This window comes from Eurytemora carolleeae, unplaced genomic scaffold (genome assembly GCF_000591075.1).
Source record: "Eurytemora carolleeae unplaced genomic scaffold, Eaff_2.0 scaffold618, whole genome shotgun sequence".
NCBI classification, from domain to species: Eukaryota; Metazoa; Arthropoda; class Copepoda; order Calanoida; family Temoridae; genus Eurytemora; species Eurytemora carolleeae.
The window spans coordinates 173166-199822 of NW_019396572.1; the positions used below are offsets into that span (position 1 = coordinate 173166).

The window sequence follows — 26657 nt, forward strand, 5'->3', positions numbered from 1 at the left end:
CCTACCCCCCCCCCTCACGTCGTCACCTCTTCTTAAACATCATTTGTCCTTTCTCCGACTCTAGTTATTACCACCGTTTAATAATGTCTAAAACTAGCCCAGCCCTGTATCCAACCTTATTGAAATCTTTTAAAATTGAAAAAAAGGTTTTGGGTGGTAAAACTAGCCTATATTAGAAAATATATTATTTATTTATTATTATTTATTTATGATTTATTTATTATTAAGGTTAATTATTTTAGATTTTAGATTGTATAAAGGTTATAAGAAATTTTTTACTCCTTTAGTTTTACCCCTCTGTTGCTCTGAATGAATGTCACAAAAGTATTTTATTTTGGATATCCTTGAAACTCTGATTTGATTTGGTTCGATTTGATACCATTAAAAATTGTTCTGACAATTCAGAAATGACCTCAAAAAGATTTAACTGACAAGTTATAGAAGCATATGCGTAAGGTATGGACCAAAAAATCTCTGATAACAATTTCCTGTTAAATTTTCAACTTTTATTGCTCAGCCAAACTATGAAACTAGGGAATAAATGCCCTTTCATAATAGAGGCACTATAATGATGTCTTTAATGTCGAGCTAAACTACAATATCTTCAAAGACCAGAGAGGTACGAACATTTCGGTTAATTATTTTGTATGTAGGATTTCAGTCGACCTAACAAACCAAGCATCAAAATGCAAGGTTGCCAAAGTATTTTACAAAAAAGACCTTATTAAAAAAATTACAGCGCAATCTTAAAATGAATGGCATCTTATGATGATCAACAGCTTTCATTTTCTTTTATTCTAATGTTTCGGTTTAGACATTCTTGGAGATCAGCTCTGTCTTTGTCATTGATAATTGTTTGCCCTAACTTTGTATCATCAGCGAATTTTTTGATTAGCTTGATCAGGGTAGCAGCTCCATCTATATCATTAATGAATATTAAGAAGGCTAGTGGTCCTAGAACTAAAGAGTTAATCGGGCATAACCCTTTTTTAAATATAGGGTCACTAGAAATTACAACAATAGTCACTAGAACAAGTTTTAAAACCCGTATATTTATTATGTATCTAAGAAGTCCCTATTAATTCTTATTCGTTTTCAGGTTGTTAGTTCGTCTAGTTATTGAACCTAAAGTTAACGTCAGAATTATTGTCATTGTTATCTAGACTTAAATGGCATTTGGCGATCTTAGTTCTAATATTGGTCAAATATATAATAGTCCTTAAGTCGTGACGTAAAAAGTTTTTTTCGAAAAACAGGAACACCTCAAAAAAAAGAGAACACCTCGACTGAATGAATGAAGTTATTTAAAAAATAAAAAATCAAAACGCCTCAAAAAAATGAAAAACATCTGATTTTAATGATCAATTTAAATTATTTTTTATTTGTTACGGATTCCATAGAACATTTCTGTGGTAAGGCGTTTCCATGTTACCGTTAAAACAGGTGTATTCGTCTGACTGTTGTCTATTGAACTATAGAGAAAGTTTATTTTTGTGTTTTAAAAAGTTGTAAATGATTAATCAACGGTGGTAGGCGATCATGGCAGAATAATGAAAACTACTACTTATTTCAGTTTTAATTGTTAAAAAGCTCTTTTCGAATTACAAGTTTACAAGGAATTATAGAGAAGCTTTTTTAATCGACAGCTGATCTTTAATTCCATGTATTTGTGTATCCATGCTGTTTAAAAGCTTGATATAAATCGAAACTGAAATCGGAAGTCTTTTTCATTATATTCATCTAATCACCTACCACCGTATATTTTTTTTAGGATTCTCCGTTAAACAAAGATGGACTATAAAGTTGTGTTATCTGGATTGAGTGCGAACTAATGAGCTAAACGATTGGCTTTTCTTGTAAAATATCAATCATTGTTCGATTCTAGCAAGTACTTTACCTTGCCCTCACATAAATTATCATTAGCATTATCAGATCAGGATTTATTCTTATATTAAATGTTGAAATGATTTCTGTGATAAAAATATTGATGCCAATAGTTATGATCGGAAAAGGCATTACTCACTATTTTTTATAGATAAAAATGTCGAATAAAATGAGGAAGACAACCGCCAAAATAGTTCATTTTAAAGGTAAATATATGCGTGTACCCCTTCTATCTATAAATTTGACTTGTCTGTCTGTTTGTCTGTCTGTCTGTCTGTCTGTCTGTCTGTTTGTATCCAATAAACGTCAAAACGGCTGAACCGATCGGGCCCAAATTTTTTGTGGGACATACCCCCCCCCCGTTTTAAAGCCTGTATTCCAATACTAGAATTAAATACTTTAGGGCTCAAAAATTAAGTAATGGCACACTATTTTTGGTTTCAAAAAAGATCATCTCAAGACTTTTGGCTGGACTGTATTTCGTTATTTAGGTGGATTACGAACAACTATTCCTGCTCAGTTAGCGATGCCGGGGCCTCCGTTAGGAACCCAACTGGGTCAGCTTGGTGCTAACATTGCAAACTTTGTCAAGGATTTTAATCTTAAAACCTCAATTTTCAGGTGAAAATTTTGAGCCTCCGTCCTTTTTTATGTTAAAAGTATATTAGTATTCATTAGTTGTTCTTTTTAAAGGAGACGTTGCATTTTTGACATTTTTTAATATCTCAATAAATAATGGTGTTAGCCGGTCATAGATGCAACGCCTCATTTTATAAAAATTAAGATTGCATTCTAATTAAGTTTACTTGTCCAATACTATATGATATATTAGAGAAGGGGTACCGTTGCCAACCCGAACTACAATAAACGCAGATAGATCTTACAATTTAACAATTCACCACCCTACCTCGACATTTCTACTAAAACAGGTACCCACTACCCGTTCTACAATGTTTTGCCTGTATTGTATTATGATGCAATATTTTCTTTATATTAGGCTGCTGGTGTGTCACGGGGGGCGATGGAACACAGAAAAGAAATTGTTGGTTATCTCACAAGAAAACATATTTATGAAATTGCAGTTATTAAAAGCCAGGTGACCTTTTTGTCATAACTTGGCAAGATTAAGTAAGTAAAGTAAAGTAAAAAATTATTTATTTATGAAGTAAAACAAAAACATACAAAATTAAGTGTTTCAGGAGAAAATATTTAAACATCTCTAAAAGTAGAAGTTGTGGGAATATTTCCCCCCAATTCTAAAAAAATATAAAAATATAAATAAGAGGAAAAGGAAAGGATTAGGAAAGTTACATATTTATTGTTTACACTATATTTAATATAAATGCTATGCCGAGTTTCAAACAGCAATATTTTATGATAAATTTCAGAAAAAATGCAGATTCTACACACAAATGATTTGACACAATTGAAGTATTGATTATTTTTCTCCAAAATTATATGTATTTTAATTTTTATGGTGGTTTTAGAACCAATGCAATTTCATTTTTAAGTTTGAATTCTCTTTTTTTAAATCATTTGCTGTATACTCAATAGTAAATATCCATCAAGACTTAACCCGAATTTGTTTTTTAACAGTGAAACCCTTAATAACGAATACATCGAAAGAATTCATCAAATGGCGTATTCTTCACTTTCTGATAATGGAATGTTGCAGATATTTAGTTTTTCTCATTAAATGATTATATGGAACTATTTAAAAATGTCCCCGCACATTCATGTCTATTTATTTATTTTCGCAAATACTGAAATTTGCGTAATATAGTATAAAACTCATTGAAAAATTGTCAAGACGACATTTGATGAATTCTTCCGATGTATTCGTTATTAAGGGTTTCACGGTATAATGTCTGAAGTATCTGTTATCTCTAATATTTAAATTTCCTCTGGTTTCAGTGATACTAAAAAGAGAATGAAGTGCTCAGCATATATAAAATCTTCAAAAGATGGATTGTTTGTGTTTCAGGACCCTCCACTGCAAATGGTTGATCTAAAAGATATTTGCAATGATCTTATTGATACAGCTTTTACCATAGGAATACATGTAAGTTTTTTTATTTACTGCCTGTGCCAAAAAAAAGGACTCAATTTTATGTTTATTTCTGCTGAGGATATTTACCTTCACTTTTATCCCAAATTTATTCTATGAAGGTTTTTTATAGTTACAAAAGTTTCTTAAAGAACTTAAAAAAAATTCGGTACTTTTCTAGTTGATACATATAAGAATCTTTGGCTCTACGAAATTACAAGTCTGAATTACAAGTAAGAATAAAACGAGTAGGAAAAGACGATAACAAATGTTTAAAGACCGACAGGGGTTTCCTTCAAAAACATCACGCACCAGACGAAGATCGCATAAAAATCCTAGCCCATTTCTTGCAAGTTTTTTAAGTTGGTGATTTTTAAAAATATGTTTAGAAATACAAGTAATTAAACGCTTTTGACCAAAATGAATCGAGTATTTGAAGTAAACTCGTAAAATATTATCTTAAAAAAGGTAATTCTTGCAAAAATTGTGTGGGATGGAGAAATAAAGTGAACAACCTTGGTATAAAAAAAATTTGCGGTTTTTGCTTAAGATATTTAAATTTTAATTTCTAAAGCTTTGTGTATTTTATTTTTCCTATTTATTACCTTAGGTTGTCGACGAATTAAACCCTGCTGAGTATCAGAAGTTTTTGGAGAACAGAAAGCTTGTGATTGCTGAGCAGCTAGATGAGATTAAAGCTGCCAAAGAAGCAAAATTACTCAGAACTGCTTAGTCTAGTCTTTATTGAGACTTTGGCTTACTTTGTCAATTAATGATGTTTATTGTTTCAGAGTATATTCCTGCAAAATGTCTAATTGGTTGTAGGTATGGATGATGTTACTGAGCTTGAAAAGTTCAGAGTACCAAGTACTCCGCCACGAGTATATTATTTGCCAAACTTTATAACTCATAATGAGGAAATCTATCTTCTTGGCGAAATAAAGAAAACACCAGGTTGGTGAACATTCATGTTTTCAGTACAATAGTGTAAAATGTAGTTAAAGCTAAAAACAGGGTGATTTTGAACCCTTTTTCGACGAGATTTTTTTACAAAAATTGCACGAATGAATATAAAGTTTATTCAAGTCTGGTTCAATTTAATTTAAACATTATATAATACATAACATAATTACAATTTAAACTTGATTAAAATTTTATGAACATATACATACTTTTACTGCATATCTCGGAGTTGTTTAGCTTGAGCCAATCTTCCACGCAGTCAGAGAACAGCTTGGGCTTCACTCCTGTCCTGGGACCATATCCTTGATTATGGGGTTTCCTTTTGTCATGGTTATTAGACGACTGATGTACATTTTGTACATTTGTATAGTTTACAGGTGTGACAAGCTCCAAACGTATTGTACAAGTTCCGTTACCAGTTTTTTTTTTTTGGGGGGGGGGGGTGTCGAGTTCTGCTAATTTATCATTTAATCTTCGATGGTGGCAGAGGAGGCTATTTGATATTTAATGGTCCACATAGGTTTTACAAATAGATGCGCTAATTTTAGCCAAAATAGGTCAAGAATTCAATTCTTAATTTAATTCTTTTTTTAAGATCTAGATATTTATTATCTCCGTACATAATTGTTTACATGAGTTAAATAATAAAGTTTTACAACAAACTCGTTTACAATTACTTGAGAGAGTTATATAAGAGTTAATTTACGGATACATTTTTAATAAAAATTTGGAATCAAGGCTACTTTGATTATGCAAAACATTAAAATTGAGAAGTGTACCAATGAAATGGTAGAACATTAAATGCATATAATAAGTTATTGGCGAGAAAAGGGTATGCGGATTGAATAGAAATTTTTTTGTAACAGAATCGTTTACATATAATTTGAGCAATATATGTTGAAATCAGTTTGCGTGGACACTTTACACTTTTTATGAACCTTGATATAGAGAAATGAACCTTGATATAGAGAAAGAATCTTGATATAGAGAATGAACCTTGATATAGAGAAATGAACCTTGATATGGAGAATGAACCTTGATATAGAGAATGAACCTTGATATAGAGATGAAACTTGATAAAGAGAATGAACCATGATATATAGAAATGAACCTTGATATAGAGAAGAACCTTGATATAATTTAATTCTACTCCTAGGACCTCGATGGACTCAACTGTTGAATCGGCGGCTGCAAAACTGGGGAGGGATTCCACATCATCGCGGAATGATTGCTGAAAACATTCCTCCCTGGCTCCAGTGTTATGTTGATAGGTAGGGAGAGGTGCAGTGTCTTGACGTTGATTTTAAATCTGATTTACTATTTTAGAATAAGTTATAAGTGATTTTTTCGTTATTTTCATTTTGTAGTTAAATGGTATAATTAAATATTAGAAATCTGTGCCTGTTTCATGGCAATATTTTTAGTTTTTACAGACCAATTTTTAACATTAATGACATTTATATGTTTAGAGTTAATAATTTGAATATTTTTGGAGGGAAGAAAGCAAACCATGTTCTTCTCAACGAGTACACATCAGGAAAGCAGAAAATTACTTTCATAAAAAGTTAAAAAGATCGACAATCAATTATTTTATTTTCTTAAATACATTTAATTGGAAAGGTTTGTTTTAATTTTCAAATTATTAATTTTGATATTTTGCAAATCTCTGAAAAAAACAAACAAACAATATTTTCGGAGTTTACAGGACAAGGAATAATGCCACATCTCGATGGATCTCTCTTCTCTCCAACAATATCAACAATTTCCCTGGGTTCCCATACTGTCATTAACTTTTACGATCAGGGAAACTATTAACATAAAACAAATAAATTGGCATTGGTTTGATTTCGTAGATTATGTGATGCAGACACCAATTCCATCACCGAGTCTGCTTTTATTTACGTAAAAGATTGGACAAATTTTCAGCAAAAACTAATTTTTTCTAAGAAGTTAATTTTTTTAAGGAATTGTGAATTTGTAACAATTCAATGCTTGTTGGTTTCAGAAATAAATTTTAGATTTAAAGGGACTGTAAGTGTATTTTTAAGTGCCCTTCAATTGAAAGAGGGACATCCGGATTCAACCTTTGACTGATGATCATATGTCTCATATATGTTGTGTAAAACGCGGTAAATTTTAGTGTACGCTAGTCCAAAGCGGTTTACAAAAATTCGAATCTGAATATTTATATTCTAAGTAAATATTAATTTTCCTTTAAACAAAGTGTTTAACACTTCAAGCTTTTCTGTAGATAAAGAAGGATTTAAGTCTGTCATCCTTCATCAGTCTTAAGGTTTAAAGGGTACCGTTGTAAATCGAAAATGCCCCTCTTTAAATGGAAAGTCACTTAAATTACGCTTTTTTAATGGGCCGGGTGGTTTTTTTTGTAAAATATTTATTCCTAAAATTCAAATAGAATAATTTGAAATTGAAATAACATTATTTATTTAACTCAATATAGTTTATTTCTTATCTAAAGTTTAAACTTCCCGTGTTAAAATTAAAAACGAACCATTCAGAATTTAATTTTTCATTACATTCAAATTCGATTCATTTTAAAGAAAAATAAAGCCTGCTGGTTAAAGTTAGAATTTTTTTAGAATTTTTTAAGTTTCAAAAATTTTCATAATTTATTATTAAACTTTAAAGTTTAAAGGATAACGGAGAGAATGGTTTAATGAATCCTTTAGAAAAAAGGTTGATTTTATCTTTATACCTGGAACCCAGAAGTCTACTAGTTCTTCAGGTGTGTTTAACAAAGACAAAACATTTTCCCTACAGCTTTATTATTTCTATGGTGATATTTTTAAACCTGTCAAAAGAGCAAATGCTATTTCCAGTATTTGTAAAATTAAGGAGTTTAGAATTCGAAGAATAATTTAATGGATTACTCAGAATTTGTTTGTTCATTTCATAGAAACTTAATTACTGGTTCGTACAATAAACTTCATGAAAACATCATACATTCTTCACTCAATCTTTGACTCATCTCATGTTTTCTATCTGATCTTAAAACAACTTGGATTATTTAGTTTTACCCAAATCATTCATAGTAACGCCATAAGTCCCACTATCATCAGAATGAAACATCTTCATTTTTTATTTATTTTTAGGAGGATATGTACAACAACTACATGCACGGTATCGAAGAAAAAACAAAGGTAATGCATGAAATGTCTGTAGGAGAAGAAATTGTAACAACAAGTGTCTTAAATTCTGAATGTTTCAAATTAACTTTTTTCGCAAAAAAATCTACTTCTGAGTGACTTCTCCTGACTTTTGTGATTATGTTTGAAATTAGTTTTATTTTTGGCCTCATTTTACTCAATATTTCTGTTATGTGATGGACACATACTTTACCTAAGTTTTCCCCTGTCCCTTTGGATAAGAATATAAACAAATTATGGAGATTTTGTGATTCATCAAAATGTTTATTATTTTACCCAGAAAGTTACTGTTTAAGAAATAAAAAAAAAACACAAATCGTCATAATTACAGTGTTTTATTTTTCTATTTTGTTTAAGGACGAATATAAGGAGTATGCCAACTTTCCATCTCAACTCTTTGAAGGGGTCCTGGAGAGAGAAACCAGATATTCTCTTACCATCCGACATGTTCCCAAAACAACGAAACTCAAAATTAAGTTTGGGAAGTAGGCTGAGGGAAATCGATGAAACGAGAAACAGAAATGGTAGTAAACGAACCATTAAAAGCATTTTGTAAATAACCACAATGTATTACTGGCCGGGTACCAACAAATTTCATTCTGTGATCTTTAAAAAATTATTGTAATAACTGCATTTAATTTGCCTTTTTTTCAGATGGTTAAACCGAAACGAAAGTTACCAGATTGGATGCTACAGGTTGGCTAATTTGAAAAGAGTTATCAGAATTTAACTTTATTTTTCTTGTTCTAGGGACCTAAAATGCAATCAAAACCCGTGACAAGTGAGAAAATTACTAAGTATTTTAGTCCAACGAAGAAAAATTCAGCCTCCCCAAACATCACAGATACTCAAAAAGGTTGTTAACAAAGTTTAAACAATAATTAATTGAAATTTAAACAGATCTAAACTTTTCAGGTTTTGAATATATCCTTAGTCCGGCAGAACTTGCAGAAGTAGCTAATATCTACCTGCTATCGAAAAGAGAACCATCAAAATAGAGTTACTTTATACATTTCTAGAGATAACATTCCTGAATAGACTTGCAATATTTGTGCATAAACAATATACTGCATCGGACAAATAAACGTAGTTAGAATGAGTGAAACTCTACCGGCAGCAACTAAACCTCTATTGGTACATATAGACATGAAGGGCGGACCACCTACTCCAAGATACCTTATTCAGCTTCTCAGTCTCTTCAAAACATGGGGCGCTTCGGGTATTCTTATTGAATGGGAGGATATGTTTCCATGGGATGGAGAACTTCAGGTTAACAAAATTATTGAGAACCCCTCATAGGGATTTTATTTCGTTCTTTATTTATTGCAAAGCCCTTCATTTTAATTGTTTGTCCTGTATTGTTGGCATCTTTTATTTCATTTTTCTTTTTCGTTAACTAGAAAACTTTCAGGTACTTGCACGTGAAGGTCATTACAGCCGAGAAGAAGTACTTCTTTTGTTGCAGGCAGCAATTGATCTTGAACTAGAAGTGGTGCCTCTAGGGAATTCTTAACTGATAACCTGATTTTTGGAATACCTGCAATTTGTACAAACATCATACTGCCTTATTTAACATAAACTTTTCCAAATAAATATCAAGTTTGTACATTTTTGGATTGATCGACCATTTTCCTTAATCTGGGCCCAGATATCACGAATAGTTGAATGAGATGGTTATAACGAACCCGTGGAGGGAACCATTAACATTTTGTAATTAACACAACAGTGTCGTTAACATTTTCAGCGAGGTTTATAGTTTCATGAAAATAGTTCACTTTTTTTTGGAGTGGGTTATTTTTGGTGCGAAAAGTTTCGAAAGCGTAATCTAACCTTTAAGCCTAGATTTAATTCAATCAGTCTTGACTTACAGTGCAAACATTTGGGCATCTTGAGTTTGTATTGAAGCATCCTGAGTTTTCACAGCTCCGAGAGATACCTCTTTTCCCCAACTCCCTGAGACCTGTAGATCCAGACACAGAACCAGGACAAGTAAGATCAAAATGTTTGTTGATTTATTTGGTGTACAGTGACAAAATGGTTATTTACGTAAACTTCATTTTGTACTTTCTCTTAATAATAAATGCTCCTACCAATTTTTTAATTTGAAAATGTTATCACCGATCACAGTGGGGTTTTAATTAAAGAAAACATCGAATATGAACATTACTCCGCTATAACTTGTCTTATCAATGCCCAATATTTTAATTGAGAATTGTCGATACATTGTTCTGTATTTAACCATGTTTAGTATATTTTTAATAAAAAGAGATTTAACGCGTTCTAAATAAATATGAAGGAACTGAAAATTAAGGGTTTTTATATAAATTTAGATGAATTTTAGGGTGAAATTATTAATAAAGATTAAACAAGCTTTCAGATGAAAGCTCCATTTGTATCCAATGGCTATATTTAAAATAATCTGCTCCTGCTTTTAGAGCTCTGGTTTTCTTCTGGTTTGTGAGATGGTTCGACAGATAATAAATTTACATCATCCACAGAAAATACACATTGGATGTGACGAGGTAACTCAGTTAAAGGGATTGTAAGCGTCTTTTCTAGTCACCCTCCATTTACAACAGTCCCTTTAAACCTTTGACTTGTCAAGGATGTCGGACTTACCATTCTATATCTACAAATACGCTTAAAGTTGTTAAACACTTGATTTGCATGCTGTTTGATATTTAAAAATTATTAATATTAACTTTATAGAAGACACAGAAAATAAGTAGTTACGTTCCATTTTTTTAAACCGCTTTGGGCATCGAATGATGATCGGTATTAATTCAAATTAAGTAAAGATTATTTAGGTCTGGTATCTAGGAAAAGGTCCTATTACATCTGTTTATTTGGAAAATAAAGGTGTCTCCGTAACACAGCTGTTCCTTCAACATCTTCGCAGTGTGGCTAAGTTTGCTTCATCAGAAGCCCCTCAACCAAAGGTAAGGGTGCTGAGAGCAGAGGTGTTTACAGGGGGGGGGACTTGAATTTCATTAAAGGTTACTTCCACCCCACTCCTGACAAATACCTGTTAGTTTTTATTTTTTATTTCTAATGTCCTTTGTTTTTTTGTTAAAACAAACAAAATGATATTGCTTAAACTGAATTAATGGAAGATTTACATTGAAAAATTATATATTTTTAAGAGAAAATATGTAAGTAAACCCAACCTAAAAATGGAGTGACCTTTATGGTGGAAATTCGTATTAATTTCAAGAGAATTTATCTAAAATTGACCTTAAAGTATTTCCGAATTCAGAACTATGGTTTTAATAAGGTTCTGGTTTGGGATGACATGATGAGAACTGCTGATGTGGATGACCTAATGATTCTCCAAGGCCTGGTTGAGCCAGTAGTCTGGAATTACGGCGAGAACTTGCAGTTTTCCCCAGGCATGTTTCAGAGATATTCGGCTGTTTTTGGAAGCTCGGTATGTGAACAAAACCCTTCTCAAAAATTTAAAAAGAATTTTTTATAATCCTATCTAAAATTACCACTTGTTAGATCTGGGGTGGTTCTGCCTGGAGAGGGGCTTCAGGATCATGTTCTCATTCAACCCCAATCAGGTAATTAAATCAATTTAATGAAAATGTTTGTTTTTAATGAGTAATTGTGCAAGTTTTCCAATACGATTTTGTGCTGTTTTATCTCTAAAACTATGTCTATCGACTCTTAAAACTATATAATTAAGGTATCTTTAAACTATATAATTAAGGTATCATATAGCAAACCATCTGGCTTGGTTAACTGTTGAAGAAATCAAAGCGGGTCTAATACTGACTGGATGGGCTAGATATGACCACTTTGCGACCCATTGCGAGCTTCTACCAGTCAGTCTTCCTAGGCAAGTTCACAATGAATGACGATTTAAAAGATTTTGAATGACCGCCATTTTCGAAAATAAAATTACTAAGCTTGTGTTGCCAAAGGCTTTCGCATCTGTACCATTTCACTAGAAATCAGAGAATTGAAAATTATTCATTTTTACTATTGTCCAGTCTTTGTTGTTGCCTTGCTGTTATGAAAAATGGTGGTTGGACATCAGAAATTCATTCAATGTGCTCCAAACAGCTCATGCTGAAGGATCAACTAAACATAGAGCACACAATATCAGCTGAAGGTATTAAATATGATTGTATTGTTTATTAACATCATGAGAAAAAAAATTGATAAATGTCTCTCAATGAATCGCCAGGAACTAAATTATATCAACCTAGTACCAATCTGCTCTGCGGGGAAGGCAGGTGGCCATAAGCCACAACATTTTCCCCTTCCATGAAATTTCAAATAGATCGGAGCCAATGTGAGTTCGCATGCAAAAAATCAGCGTCCTACGACAATGCTAAGTTATGTTTGATCATTGTTTAATTTTTACGGAGAGTAAAACGACTTATGACCCCCCCTTTAGTGCATTGAAATTGCTATTTTCAAAAATCCAGCCGCATTACGCGAAATATATACCTTTAAGAAATTTTGAAAGTTTGTGAAAGATCAATAAATTGTGTGTTCAGTTAATAAACTGATTTACATTTTACAAAGAAAATTTTACATCATCTTACGCATTGTGGGTACCGAGAGAAATTGTTTGTGATAGTCTAAAGAATAAGAAAAGATTTTAAAAATCACAAAATTAATAGTCATTACTTTAGCGTTATAGATTTTCAACCCAAAAAATCTGTTATGCGATTTTCTTGTTAAATATTGCAAATTTTAGGTTATTCTTTATGGTGCATCATTTTTATTGTTCATAATATTTTAAAAGGAATAATTGAATTTATTTTTAAAATTAAATATCTTTAAAATTTGCACGAAAATAATTCAAATGTGCAGATACTTCAAACTTTGAATTATTTTGGTGAAATATTCTAAGTTTGAAATATCAAATGTTTACACCACTCGGTGCAAAGATTTAGGGATTAGAATATTTGAGTTTGTGGCAAAAACTTAGTTCCAAATCTAGAGAACATTGTGGCAAACTTCTATCTGATTATCATATTTGATAACCTGTTTACCTTCTTTAAACGAACTTCTATAAAATCGAAAATGAAATAAGATTATGAATGTTGGTTAGAATGATCAATCATAAATTAAATAACTTCAGGAGAAAACGTAACATTATCTGTCCTTTTTCAATGTAGACGATTAAAATTATATATTTATTTTGATGTATTTTTTTCAAAATATATAATTGATTATTTCTTGTAATTATATCTGTAATTTAACAAGGCACACATTTTCTTTGGCGCTCCGCGCACACATGAAAAGAATTGATTGACTCATATCGTTTATTTTACAGCTGTTGAAAGTATAAATGTTTTTTAAAACACAAGAAAAGAAAAAGATTTGAATTGAACACATGCAACAACTGAAAATTTCCTTTTTTTCGTCGTCAAACTCTTAAAAAGGAACTTTTATTTTGAACAAATTTTCTGTAAATTAACAGCTTTTTTATTTGTTTGTAAACTATAATTTTGAAAAAGCTTTTTAGAAATCAAAAGTTTAATAGAAAAGTCGTCTTCATTGTATTGATACAAATTCCGAATACTGTAGTTGTATTTGAAATTAGGCACAGAGGAGCCTGTATTTACTGGATCTCGAATATATTCCCTCATCTTTTCTTACCTGAGGTCAGTCTATTTTACATGTTTTGATTACATTCTTGAAGTAGCAATATTAAACATACTTAATTCTATTAATTTCTATTTGAACATCTTAATTTATTCACACCACTTCCCAACAAATATAGATTTACATTTCTGGACCTAATTAATACTTCAAAATATTTACCAGGATTTTATCCAATTATGAAACAATTTTCAATGGTACCACACAGCGCACATGGATGAATCCGTGGCAGATTAAACAAGGTTTTTTAAATCCAATTCAGGTATTTAAATTAAACTTAGTTTTTAAGAATTTCCTTGATTCGTCTCTTCCTTTGCAATTTATTTTACTGTAAACAATGTGTGTTAGAAAACAATTTTTTCAAGCATAATACTCAAAATTTAAGTGTTAAGTCAGAGAATTTAACACATTTTCCTTTAAAAAGTTTTAAAACGTCCAATACTGAAGGAGTATTTTTGCGCTTCTGAAGAAAAATTTATTTAATGAAAGGAAAAACTTACTCTGATGATGCTAAATTTTTTATTATTTAAACAAAGGTTCGAGGATTTTTGCTAGAACTGAAGAAATTGCAGTTTTCCTTCAGGTGATATAGTAAGATTATGTAGAAAATTATAATTGCTATTGTAATAATGCTTATTGTATTCCATTACATGCCAGATGTAAATCCTAGGGAGTTTCGAGATCCGTCAATTGCATCCATGGTTGTAGGGCTTATGCAAATATTTTACTCTAGATCCCCGTACTTTTGTTTTAGTATCGCTCCCTTTAATAACCTCTTGTACATAACTCTCAGAGTATCAATGAATTGGGAGTGATCAGTTTCATAGTTTATTTACTTAACACATCTGTAACGTTCGTTCATGATTAATAAGTTTCTTTAAATATTCAACTGCTACAGTTCAGGATCTGTCCGAGTAGCTTCTTCTATTACTCAGTGTTATCCTCGTTATTATCATCATTGTTATCATTATTGTTGTCATAATTGTTATCAACATGGTTATCATCATTGTTGTCATCATTAGATCTTTAAAGAGCTTTTACACAAGGAGTGGCGTCTCCGTTCTTAGAATCTATGGTTCCGCTAGTGGTTCCATAACAGGTTTGTGAAGAGCTGTTCCACAATGAGTGGCGTCTCCGTTCTCAGAATCCTCTGGTTCCGCTAGTGTTTCCACAACAGGTCTATGAAGAGCTGTTCCACATTAAGTGGCGTCTCCGTTCTCATAATCTATCTAGGCAGCTTCAACAACTCTATAAGTTCTTTAGCTGCTCCAGTTCAGTATTTATCTAGGTAGCTTCTAGAAGCTACAGAATATGAATTCCTTGATGAGATCTACAGATGAGTATGGTGGAATCTCTTGATGAGATCTACAGATGAGTATGGTGGAATCTCTTGATGAGATCTACAGATGAGTATGGTTGAATCTCTTGATGAGATCTACAGATGAGTATGGTTGAATCTCTTGATGAGATTTACAGATGAGTATGGTGGAATCTCTTGATGAGATCTACATATGAGTATGGTGGAATCTCTTGATGAAATCTACAGAGGAGTATGGTGGAATCTCTTGATGAGATTTACAGATGAGTATGGTGGAATCTCTTAATGAGATCTACATATGAGTATGGTGGAATCTCTTGATTTCTCAATCGTGTCCAGAGGACGACGGATTCCGTCCTATTGGTCTATATTAGGTATTCTGACTGCTCCATATATTGGGTGTCTCCATTGAGAGAAGATGGAGCTCCTACATGTCCTAGTTCCCATGTGTCCTGGATATTCTATAGATCCTGGCTGCTCTGTATCTGAGTGTCCCTATTACATGAACCATCTCGAGAATCTAGAGCTTCATCTGGCTGCTTCATATCTTTGGTATCTCGATTGAGAGAAGATGGAGCTTCTGCATGTTCTTGAGATTTTGGCTGTTCTGTGTTGGAGTGTACCTTTTACATGAACCATCTAAAGAATCTCGAGTTTCATCTGGCTGCTCCATATCTTGGGTGTCTCCATCGAGAGAAGATGGAGCTTCTGCATGTCCTGGAGATACTGGCTCCTCTGTGTTTCGAGTGTTCTTATTACATGAACCATCTCGAGAATCTAGAGCTTCATCTGTTACATCCTGATCCGTAGTTGGACTAGCCGGAGCTGTTATAATTTGTGGGTAGACCCGACTGGACGGTACGAGTATAATTGGTTCAGTTCCAGAAACCAAAGGAGATGAAGTCTAAAGATACGTATTTATGTATAATGATGGGGAAGATTCCTCTATCTTTTTTAGCTGTCTGTTGACTGTCTGTTTTAGCTGTTTATAAAGAAGTACAAGTCACCAGGCCTTCAGTGGTATAAACTAGAGCTATGGCTCTAACGTCTATCCTGTATAAGATCCTGGAATGTACTACCTTAATACATTAAATATTACATTATTTGACATTCGATTGTTTTGAAAACAACTTTCTTTTTGTTTCAAGTTTTGTCTATATTCTTTTATAAAAATTCCTTTTAAAAAAAAATAAATTGTTGAAAAAAAGTATAATAACAATAATAATAAAAATAATAAAATTGAAAAAAGTTAAAAGTATCAATTTTATTAATAATATTGGCAATATTTATCAATTCATGTAATCAGGAGATTTATGTAAACTTTAGTGTTTGTTATTCGTTTTCTAAATCTAAATGAAGAAATTATGCTCCTGATTTCTTTAGAACGATATCTGAATGAATTTGATAAAAAATACGGGGGACGAATGTTCCAAACTTTTTGTTTGGTCCAATTTCAAGATATGTTTTCAATAGTATTGAAATTTTAAATATATAAATATAAGTATGCGGGCTGGGTTTTTTTCTGCTTAACTTGAACAAAAATATATTTAACAGTTTAAAACCTCACTAACCTGATATTTACCTGATTTTACCAGGTGCAAATCATAGATTCAAACTTTCCTCCTCTATTGGTCAATTGACTTTTTTATTTTGACAAAAGGTATTGAAAAAATTGCTAACAAAATTGCTTTTTTAGAGCTTTATCGGAAGCATTTAAGATTGATGTTCCTAATGTGCTTCATGCGTTTACATCAGAAGAATGGATAGGAAATGATTCTTAAATACCGTGTATTGCATATAAAGTTTTCTGCAGAAAAGAGGTCACAGTTCAAATAATCATATACACATTACACAATCACAGACAATATCAAGTATTTTCAAGTACTGTATTCTGCTTCTTAATCATTATTATAGGGGATATTAGTTCCAAAACTAACACTTGGCCCATTTCGCTGAGTGTTAGAAATGGGTCAAATCTGCAAAGTTGTCTTTTTCAAGAGACTATATCTTTAAACAAAACCATATATTTTTTTTAAATGGCTAAAACTATATATTGAAACAATAAATGTCAAATTTAAACTAATAAGGTATGAGAATTAGTTTTTGATGATTCTCGATTTCATTTTCGAACATATCCCTTTTTTGAAACAATTACCGGATTTCAGCTCATTTCGCGTTTTCGGAACATATCCTGGTTTTGAGACAATCACCGGAATTCATATCAATGTCAATTTTCAAGTATTTACGCACTTATGAAACAAAACAAGATTTTTGATAAGGTTAAATATAAACAAAATAGAAAATAAAAACAAACTGTCCTTTAATAATTTGAAAATCATTACAGCATTTAGAAATCAAAATATTAATATCATTTGTTCTTCCTAACATTGTCTTGAAAACGGTCAAGAGCTTTAATATAAAAAGAACTCCTCTTATAATTTTGATATAACAAAAGTTTTAAATTGGGAATTGTTGTCTTCATCATGTTTAATAAATGATGTCTATAGTTTTTATTATCGACTTTTACTCTGGATATGGGCCGGGAACCAAAAAACCCAGTCTTTCAGTTTGTGCCCATTTCTAACAGTCAGTGTAAGTAATGGGCCAAGTGTTAGTTATGGAACTAATGTCCTCTGTACAAGTGTTAGTTTTGGAACTAATGTCCTCTGTACAAGTGTTAGTTTTGGAACTAATGTCCCCTGTATGTTTAATCTGTATTTCATAGTGAACGAATGAATAAATATATTAGTCATGGGATGGGATGAATTATCATATATCCAATAAAGCCTTAAAAATACATAAAAGTGGGTTTCATTAGTTTTTTTATTTGGGGGGGGGGGGAGGTTGCGGGGTTTTATTGCCATCTCTGTTTTAGATAGATGAGTATTTGGGAATGTGAAAACCACCAAAATGTGGTTGAGTCATGCATGGCAAAGTACAGTTTTTAAATGAATTATCATTTAAATTTAACAATAGTTTGTTTTCTGTATAGTAAACAGTATTTTTTTCCTGATTAAGAGTTACAGGAGTTACAGGTTTATTAAGAATCATGCTTGTACACCAGGAACCAATATTGATCCAAAGTTGGACGAAATAGCTACAGTACTTAATTCCTTACGAGAACTTCCATGTCTGCAAGGACTGCAGGAGATGATGAAATAGAAAATTTAAGTGATATCATCAAATATTAGTGATATTTACATTTTGTAGATTTCATGAAAATCTGATTTCACGAAAGTTTAAAATTATTTTTTTTCAGATGATATTTTGAGCTTGAAGTTTCTGTAAAAATGTCAAAATATCAGTGGCTAGGCGGGGTCGGAGCCATCGCACTATTGAGCTTTGGAATCCTACTTTTTAGTACAGATAGTCAGGTGATAAAACGTATCTTAACTAGTCAATCCTTGCAGAAATACTAAGGCTTATAAAAAACTTGCTGTTCAAAGATTGTTCTGAAAGTAAAGAACATCGACGATTTTTCATGATTGGATTAATGCTTCTAAAATTTTAATGCGGTTTTTCAATGTTAAAAAGAGCAAACGTCTAGATATATAAGTTATAAAGTGTACAGTAAATGGCCAACAGAGCAGATGTCGAAATGTTTCAGCTCAAAATGTTTTCACTTTTATTTTCATGAACTACGTTTAGAATGATAATTTAAAGTTAGGACGTTTTTGAAGTCAGGTCATAATTGAAATAACTAGATTTATTGGACAACAATTATTTCCAAATGAATTCAGGTGTTCAATTTTATATACCGCAGCCAGCTGGTCCTATCTCCCAATTCAACCTCTTTCCCCATGTGGCGAGATATACCCGCTCTTGCAGCCAACATTTACCTGTTTAATGTTACCAACCCAGACCAGGTATACTTTGCTTATGATGTACCTACTTACATACATAGTAAATACAAAGTACATACATTGTACATATGTGTGGTATAGCTGTGGAAACTTAAGCGGGCGTCGGTGATTAGGTGATTTGTTGATTGATGGTTGCTGGCTCCTCATTTCAAACCTGAAAAATACAGTTATAGTGAAAATGAATATAGGTATAAAATTGTTTGCTGTTTAAAAAAAAAATATTGGTGTGACATTGTTTTACTGTTTAATAGATTAAATGTTGGTGTAACATTTTTTTAATGTTTAATAAAATAAATATTGGTGTAACATTGTTTTGCTGTTTAATAAAATAAATATTGGTGTGACATTGTTTTACTCCTGATTTGATTGATTTGATAGGTCAGTTTGAAACATTTCTGAAAATAAGAAAACCCAGCTTTTAAAATTGCTATGGATTGCAGAGTTTTTGACGGATTTAAGTATTATTCAGTTAAAACGTTTCACTTATTCAATTTTTCCTTTGTCGGGGTACTGAGGTAGTGTCGGAGAAAATGTATGATTTGGTTTGCTCCGAGATAGGACATAAAGGTTCATGGGCAACAATAATACATACAAAGTACATACATTTAGTATATACATAGTATGTACATCATTCATATTAAATTCATGGTACATCTATAGTACATACATACTACATTCGTTGTACATACACATTATAGGTTTGCACATAATTTCCCAGAAAAAGCATGAACACAGAACAATTGTTAATATAATTGTAATCTCTCATATCAATCATAAGATTTGCCTGCTTTCTAGGTAACAAATGAGGGTGCTGTGCCAATCGTCTCTGAAGTTGGACCATTTGTATTCATGGAAAGTCATCACAAGACGAAGCTGGTGTGGAATGCAAACAATACAATCACATACCAACAGATTAGGTATTAACTCATTATTATTTGACCGTTTTAGAGAACCTTGACAGGGAGCTAATATTTTACGCGGCTTTATTTTTTTTAGGATTTTTTTTTTGTAAACTTTTAGCTTTAAACGTTACGAACTACTAGTTGCTACATTTTTAGGTAGGACTGTTTATTTCAGTTATTTATCACTGTAGAGGCTTTTTATCTTTCAACCACTTCACACAACTTTCAATATGTTTACATTCTGGTATGAAATATTATAAAGCTCTTTCTCAGTTGCATAATTGTTTTCCTAGGAATTGGAAGCATGTACCAGAGCTGACAAATGGAAGCCTTTCCGATTATATAACCATAGTAAATCCCATAGCAGCCAGTATAGCAGACCTTCTCAGGAATAATATTGAGCATTTATTAAATTTTTAACCCTGTTTAAGATAAGTGTGAGCATTTTTCTTATTTTACAGGAGGATAATTCGTGTTTTTATTCTGTCCCGTTTGTGCAGTAAGAACCTCATAGCGTCAACACTATTTTCTCATTACCTACGCTGCAAATTAAGCCTTAAAATCAAAGGATAAAACTACAAATGAGAACATTTCAAATTTTAAGAATACCAAATATTTGAAAGCCGTCAGGGGATTCCATATTAAAGGGTCTTTCAAAGATATTTATAATTAAATCAAAATTAGATGCAAAATCGACCAATACAAATACAAGATATATAACAACAGTGTAATTAGGCGCAAGATTGAATTTAACAAGAATCAAATCTCAATTTTGTAACAGGGTGAGTGTTCCCAAATCTCTTCATTTGTTAGTGGACCTTTTCCTGAGAACGGAAAAGGAAAAAATATTCGTAACTCACACGGCAAACGAAATTATCTTCAAGGGATTCGATGACCCAATTCTTAAAGCGATGAATGATGCCAAATTCATAATTAAGAATTTTATACCGGATGGTGCTTTTATGGACAAGTTTGCGTTTTTTTATGCAAGGTAATTATTTTAACATATTCAACAAAGGACTGGGTTGGATAGTTTGATAATTTGATTTGTTCTAGTCAAGAAAAATTGTTAACAGCCGATAAGGTTTATGGCGGTTTGGGTTCTTCAACTAGGGGGCTTTCAGAACTCTTTCCAGATATTCCTGATAATAGAAATTTTCTTTATAGATTTCATAGACCCATAATCATACTGTGCAGTGTACAGTATGCAGTGTACAGTATGAATATGGGTCCATACTGACATTTCTGCAAAAAATCAAAGTCTAAAATAAAACCTAAATTGGATAATATAGACATCTGCAGCAATATTTTTATAGAAGTAATATAAATGAGGTAATTCTTTGTTAAGAAATGGATCTGACTGGATGGATGGTGTCTTCAACATGTACACTGGGGCTGGTGATACATCTAAAATGGGAAAAGTTCACTCATGGAATTATTCAACCCAAAACTTCTTTCCTGGAACCTGTGGAAAAGTCAAAGGGGGAGCAGGAGAGTTTTTTCCTCCCGGACTAAACAAAACTTATATCGAATTGTACTCGAATGATCTATGTCGAACCCTAAGGTATCAAAGAAACAGTACTGCTGACTTTTATTAACCATGATTTATAATCCAAAAAATATTGTGTCTCTGAAAATGGTTCTGAGATTTTAAGCCTTTTGTTGATAATTTTCCTCGGTAAGCTTTTTCATCAAAATTCAGACAAGAGAGCCTTAAGAAACTGATTATTCACCACAAACTCTAATTTTTTATTGTTATATCTTTGCAATCTGACGTGTAAATTAAAATATTTAAGGTTTATGTCACAAGGTTGCAAAGACATATAGCTTAGCAAATCTGAGATTGTGGCAATTGTTCATTTTCTTAACAGACTGTTCACCAAAATGGAGGAAAGTGATTTTTGGGAAAGCAGGGTGGAGCTGATATTAAAGGAAAATCGGTGTTTTTCTTGGTTCTTCATGCATTTTAAAATGCTGGTTTTAAAAATGTTTTCAATTTCCTAATTTCAGGTTTGACTTTAACGTAACAAGTTCCCCTCGTGGTATTCCAACATACGAGTATACGGCTGGGAGAAATATGTTTGGTAATGGTAGCGTCAACCCTGACAACAAATGCTTCAATCCTGCAACTGTATCTCTTCCTTCAGGGGTATTTAACACTAGTATTTGCAGGTAGATTATAATTGCATATCTTAATAATATTATCCTCAATGTTGTTTTTGTTTCCATTATGATTATGATATTGTTATCATCATCATTACAAATATTATTATTATTTGCATTTATTCTTTGATAAAACTCTGTTCATAAAGTTTTAACTATACAAGTTTTTAACCAATTTAGGTTTGGAGCTCCTGTGTTTGTATCCCAACCCCACTTCTACCTGGCAGATCCCTACTACTCATCCTTGGTCCATGGTATGAGACCGAACCCTGAGAAACACACTACCAGTCTTAAGATAGAACCTCTATCTGGTGTACCTGTAGAAGTACTGGCAAAATTTCAACTAAACGTTCTGATAGACAAGGTGAATTTTTTGGAATTTATAATTATATTTCCTACTTTAAGACAAATGTTTCGTGTAGTTAGATGTGCTAAAACCAATCCATTACTAAACTTGATACTATCAAATCTAAACTGGATCTTGAAAGATTTCTCCCTGATACTTTGTATTTAATGATTAATAATGGATAATATCTAGGTACCTGATGTTGCCTTATTCAAGCATCTACCACGTTCCTTTGTTCCTGTTATGTGGGTTGAAAATGCTGCTGGAGTTCCTGATAATATGGTTTTTCAGATGAAGCTTTTCGCAATGCTCAAGGTAAAATATCCTGTCCTCGTTTCCTTGTATCTTCTTCTTTATAAGTATGTATTAGTTAAAACGTCATTTAAACACAATTTAGAACGTCCACAGCAGCGTTTCCTTCAATCTTGAAATTACAAAAAAATAGATAGATAAAATGCAGGGGCATTAGTTCCAATCAATTTTTAAAGGATAATTGTTAAATTATTACAATATTCTTTTTTTGATTAATTGTTTTCCAGGATATTCTCCAAGGAGTTGGTTGGGGAATGTTTGGTCTAGGAGTTGGTATCATGCTTATTCTCACCGTAAAATTTATCTCTAGGTAAAATAGTTTCTAACTACTTAAAAACTTGATATTTTGGAAACGAAAACAGCCGAAAGCCCATTTAGGACTTGAAACTTCATTCTATACTTACTTGTATACTTGGAGAGTAGTTGGTGTAGCCCCCGCTAGGGGCATTTAGCAACATCTTTTCCACACAGTCTTCTTCTGGTGATTCTGTCATATTCTCAGGATCAGTTCATCTCAGAAGAAGATAGATATTGATCTAGATTTCGTTTAAATATCTTGATATTTTGGGACTCTCTAATTGTGGTGGGTAACTGGTTCCAATCATCAATGACTCTTTGGGTAAAGAAATTTCTTCTGATGGTGGTGTTGGTTCTCTGTTTAGTCAGTCTGGTTCTGTCATCTGATTGTCTGGTGGTTCTCACAGATACTTGATTAACTCTATAGTTTGGAAGGTGTTGACAAATCCTCACATTTTTATACTCAAGTCTAGATTTGGGAAGTTTTACGTCTCAAAAAGTCTATTATTTTATTTGATTCTGAACTCGGTTTTCCTAACCTTATGTAGGTTGGGGGCCGGAAGGGGGGGGGGGATTAACCTTACGGCCTTAAACACTGTTTTAAAAATTATCAACGCTTTCATTTCTTGGTCACAAAAAAAAGCCTTTTTTATCTAATTTAGAAGAAAACAAGAGGAAGATGGAGGACCCCTAATCTCTGAAGGATTGGCAGAGGAATCAGATTCTGAGAATGTTTTTCATGAATAGAACTGACCATCATAATCTTGCAATATAAGCATTAAACTAATTAGATCAAATTTTATGAAAATATTAGTTGTCTTGTGCCATTTATAACCGGCATTATTTTTAATATTTACAATTTACATTCGTTGCATTATATAAACCTATATTCAATCTAATCCGCTTCAAACATAATCATTGTATTAAAAAAAAAAATACATAAAAAGAGCATTTTATTCTCAACTAAGTGAATGTATCATTCTATAAAAACATTTCAATTAATCTTGATCATATAAATACCTGGAATTTACTCAAGTATTCTTTAGTGTCACTAAATCCATTGTTACATAGTAGAAATCTATCAAGTACTTACAATCTTTATATTGAACTCGAACCGATATCAAAATATTAAAATATCCTTTAATACAATTAGTGAAAGACTTAGTAACTAAATATATTTTCATAAGTGCAGAAAAATTTCTATTATACATAACAATCGTGCCCTCATAACTTATATATACTTGCTTTTTGCTTAAAATATTGAGGTCCTTTTTACTGTAAACTTTCTCGATCTTATTCTAAAAATAATCCTAAATTTTATTTAAGTCCTATGAGGCATTTAATATTTAGTCTTAACATTATTTAAAATCAATTCTTTGACTTAAAAACTCTCATTCTTTTAAAGTAAAAATAAGGACCAACCTCTACGCATTATTATAAACAACGATTATTTTGATCTGTGGTGTTGGTAAACTATTGATATTTTTATTTTATTAAAACTAAATGAATGATTTTATAATGACTTCTAATTTTCAGGAAAAATGGGAATCCTTGACAAAATTAGGAACATGATTTAATTTAACCTTTTTGCTTTGATCTTTAATTAATTATGTGGAGTGGTAGGTCCTTGTCTTGGCCAAGTTTTCACATATGTTAATTTTTATATTATTTTTGCTTTGATCTTTAATTAATTATGTGGAGTGGTAGGTCCTTGTCTTGGCCAAGTTTTCACATATGTTAATTTTTATATTATATTTGCTTTGATCTTTAATTAATTATGTGGAGTGGTAGGTCCTTGTCTTGGCCAAGTTTTTATATATGTTAATTTTTATATTATGTTTGCTTTGATCTTTAATTAATTATGTGGATTGGTAACTGTTGGTACAAATCCTTCAGATCTTAAATGATCGCAGTATTTAATTTAGTGAAAAAAAATATTTACCTTCGGTATAAAAAATTGACCAGTGTTTAGTTGGATAGAAATTAAAAATATGTTTGCGTTTACAGTGACATCGAGAAGGAGATCAGTAAAACTCAGAAAAACAAGGCAACCGAATATCATCTGGGCACTCTCAAGGTAGAAGTACAATGTACAATGTACATTCAATATAATAAAATCATAAGAGTATGCATAAATACATGAAGTAACGGGCTTTATATGTTTGTTTTGTTAGTTATTAGTTTTGTTATTAATTACTAAACTTATAAATTGAAACAAAACCCAACGCTTCAAGAAGAAAATCAAAAATTACAATTGGTTTCGGAGAAGCGAAGGATTTTGAAAACGTTTTCTTCAGAATTTCTAATCTATGTAAAATATAACATTTTCAGGCTAAACTTGCCAAGTATAGAGCCCAGCTCTTAGAACCCACAGGTACCTTTATCTAGTAAATTGATAAATTGTCAGATGCTAGGATTTAAGAGCACTTCTCGCCCCTTTTCATATTAAGAATTTTAGCTTTTCACTGTTCCACAGTGGTCCAGAAAATTCCAAATAAGATCAAACTACTTTGAAAGTACTTAAGAACCTCTATTACTATAAACTATATTTTTTCAAATTTGAGGTCAAAATAAAATTTCGAGCGCGGGCAAATAAATATAGCGAAATTTAATGAAAAATGCATTTTAAATGTCTTTCCCAGGGTTTTTCGTGTTAATGATTTCATAATTGCGGTTAAAATTGTATTTGGATTAACGCTCGTTAAACACATGCGCACTAAAAGTGCTAATTTTAATGAAAAATGCGTATTTTTTGCCTTTTTTGGTGATTTGTAATGCAAGGTTTAGTAAAAAAATTGCAAAATAACTAATAAGATTGAAAATGTTAAAATGTTGCCATTTTGTGCTGCCGTACATTTTTTGGGGGGACAAAATTGTTCAACTTTGACGTTCCTTAAACCTTTCCTGGGGTCATGTAAGTTGCCATAAAAAAATGTGGTCCGATCGGGCTGACGTTTATTGAGTACAAGCAGACAAGCAAAGTATATATAAATAGAAGAAATATCTTTCCTTTCTTGACTTGTTACTACTTGATCAGGAAAGAAAGGTGAGAAGGGAGAAGGATTTGATGTATTGAAGTCGGGAGATGCCAGGGTTGCCATGATTGGGTTTCCTTCTGTGGGAAAGTCTACATTATTAAGCACCCTTACTAAAACAGAGTCTTCAGTTGCATCTTACGAGTTCACAACACTTACATGCATTCCAGGAGTCATTGAGTATAAGGTATGTAACAACAATAATCATTGTAAAAGACAGTATTAAACTACTTGATAAAACCTTTTACTTCGTTTGGAAGTTTGGAAGTATTTTATTATAAGAGCATAGCATAATTTCAATATTAGCGAGAAAAAAATTTCTATAGAAATTTCCATTTAGGGAGCAAATATCCAGTTACTTGATCTTCCCGGGATAATTGAGGGTGCATCACAGGGAAAAGGTCGTGGTCGGCAAGTTATTGCTGTGGCTAGAACAGCTGATCTCGTGCTAATGATTCTGGATGCTACAAAAAAAGATATTCATAAGGTTTGGATTTAATTACTGTGATTGTTTTTTTTTATGGGATCATGAGAGCCATCATTTATAATTACATTAAAAAATGTTATTTTCTTAATTAATTTTTTTTCCAAGGATCTTCTTGAGAAAGAGTTGGAGGCGGTCGGTATTCGTCTTAACCAACGAAGACCTGATATATATTTTAAACAGAAAAAAGGAGGAGGCATTGGATTTACAGCAACCTGCAACCTTACAAAAATGGATGAGAAAATGGTGAGTCT

General features: G+C 32.0%; 6 protein-coding genes across 8 annotated transcripts in view; all 6 read left to right on the forward strand.

Annotated features, from left to right (window-relative positions):
- LOC111705691 (uncharacterized) overlaps window positions 1-1860 on the forward strand; it is a 16917-nt gene extending 15057 nt beyond the window's left edge. For 2 of the 3 annotated variants that reach the window (XM_023478318.1, XM_023478321.1), the window contains exon 4: window positions 1772-1858. In XM_023478318.1, coding sequence (XP_023334086.1) covers window positions 1772-1784 — 13 coding nt within the window. In that variant the 3' untranslated portion in view covers window positions 1785-1858. Of the gene's footprint in view, window positions 1-1771 lie in introns of all 3 variants that reach the window. The other variant, XM_023478319.1, reaches the window with a different exon arrangement.
- LOC111705701 (hexosaminidase D) overlaps window positions 1-18261 on the forward strand; it is a 20540-nt gene extending 2279 nt beyond the window's left edge. The window contains exons 2-18 of the mRNA XM_023478342.1: window positions 616-619; window positions 8716-8757; window positions 8812-8917; window positions 8977-9330; window positions 9473-9563; window positions 9932-10050; window positions 10497-10583; window positions 10869-11000; window positions 11336-11488; window positions 11563-11624; window positions 11774-11902; window positions 12057-12178; window positions 13625-13685; window positions 13849-13945; window positions 14220-14266; window positions 16698-16768; window positions 18066-18261. Of these exons, the coding sequence (XP_023334110.1) occupies window positions 9157-9330; window positions 9473-9563; window positions 9932-10050; window positions 10497-10583; window positions 10869-11000; window positions 11336-11488; window positions 11563-11624; window positions 11774-11902; window positions 12057-12178; window positions 13625-13685; window positions 13849-13945; window positions 14220-14266; window positions 16698-16768; window positions 18066-18163 (1443 nt within the window). The 5' untranslated portion in view covers window positions 616-619; window positions 8716-8757; window positions 8812-8917; window positions 8977-9156 and the 3' untranslated portion in view covers window positions 18164-18261. The remainder of the gene's footprint in view (window positions 1-615; window positions 620-8715; window positions 8758-8811; window positions 8918-8976; window positions 9331-9472; window positions 9564-9931; window positions 10051-10496; window positions 10584-10868; window positions 11001-11335; window positions 11489-11562; window positions 11625-11773; window positions 11903-12056; window positions 12179-13624; window positions 13686-13848; window positions 13946-14219; window positions 14267-16697; window positions 16769-18065) is intronic.
- On the forward strand, window positions 2029-4723 carry LOC111705711 (39S ribosomal protein L11, mitochondrial-like). Its single transcript, XM_023478353.1, has 6 exons — window positions 2029-2090; window positions 2376-2505; window positions 2717-2813; window positions 2882-2980; window positions 3869-3946; window positions 4542-4723. Exons 1-6 carry the CDS (start codon window positions 2042-2044, stop codon window positions 4662-4664), a joined length of 576 nt encoding a protein of 191 aa, XP_023334121.1. The 5' UTR covers window positions 2029-2041; the 3' UTR covers window positions 4665-4723.
- On the forward strand, window positions 4706-8716 carry LOC111705708 (alpha-ketoglutarate-dependent dioxygenase alkB homolog 6-like). Its single transcript, XM_023478349.1, has 7 exons — window positions 4706-4885; window positions 6051-6165; window positions 6364-6431; window positions 6600-6697; window positions 7551-7640; window positions 8008-8055; window positions 8419-8716. The coding sequence occupies exons 1-7, from the start codon at window positions 4759-4761 to the stop codon at window positions 8548-8550; spliced, it is 678 nt and encodes a 225-aa protein (XP_023334117.1). The 5' UTR covers window positions 4706-4758; the 3' UTR covers window positions 8551-8716.
- LOC111705700 (protein peste) lies at window positions 18212-24149 on the forward strand. Its single transcript, XM_023478341.1, has 11 exons — window positions 18212-18375; window positions 18742-18867; window positions 19660-19781; window positions 20060-20155; window positions 20548-20757; window positions 21115-21330; window positions 21777-21938; window positions 22110-22293; window positions 22468-22590; window positions 22815-22897; window positions 23547-24149. Exons 1-11 carry the CDS (start codon window positions 18292-18294, stop codon window positions 23629-23631), a joined length of 1491 nt encoding a protein of 496 aa, XP_023334109.1. The 5' UTR covers window positions 18212-18291; the 3' UTR covers window positions 23632-24149.
- A 91-nt stretch (window positions 24150-24240) lies between these two features.
- Window positions 24241-26649, forward strand: LOC111705705 (developmentally-regulated GTP-binding protein 2; the record flags this gene model as incomplete). The annotated part of the gene is given in 6 exon segments (XM_023478345.1): window positions 24241-24448; window positions 24892-24961; window positions 25216-25258; window positions 25922-26106; window positions 26260-26406; window positions 26512-26649. Coding segments are annotated over 6 exon segments (606 nt in total), but the record flags the coding sequence as incomplete, so codon positions are not given.
- Window positions 26650-26657: the final 8 nt, after the last annotated feature.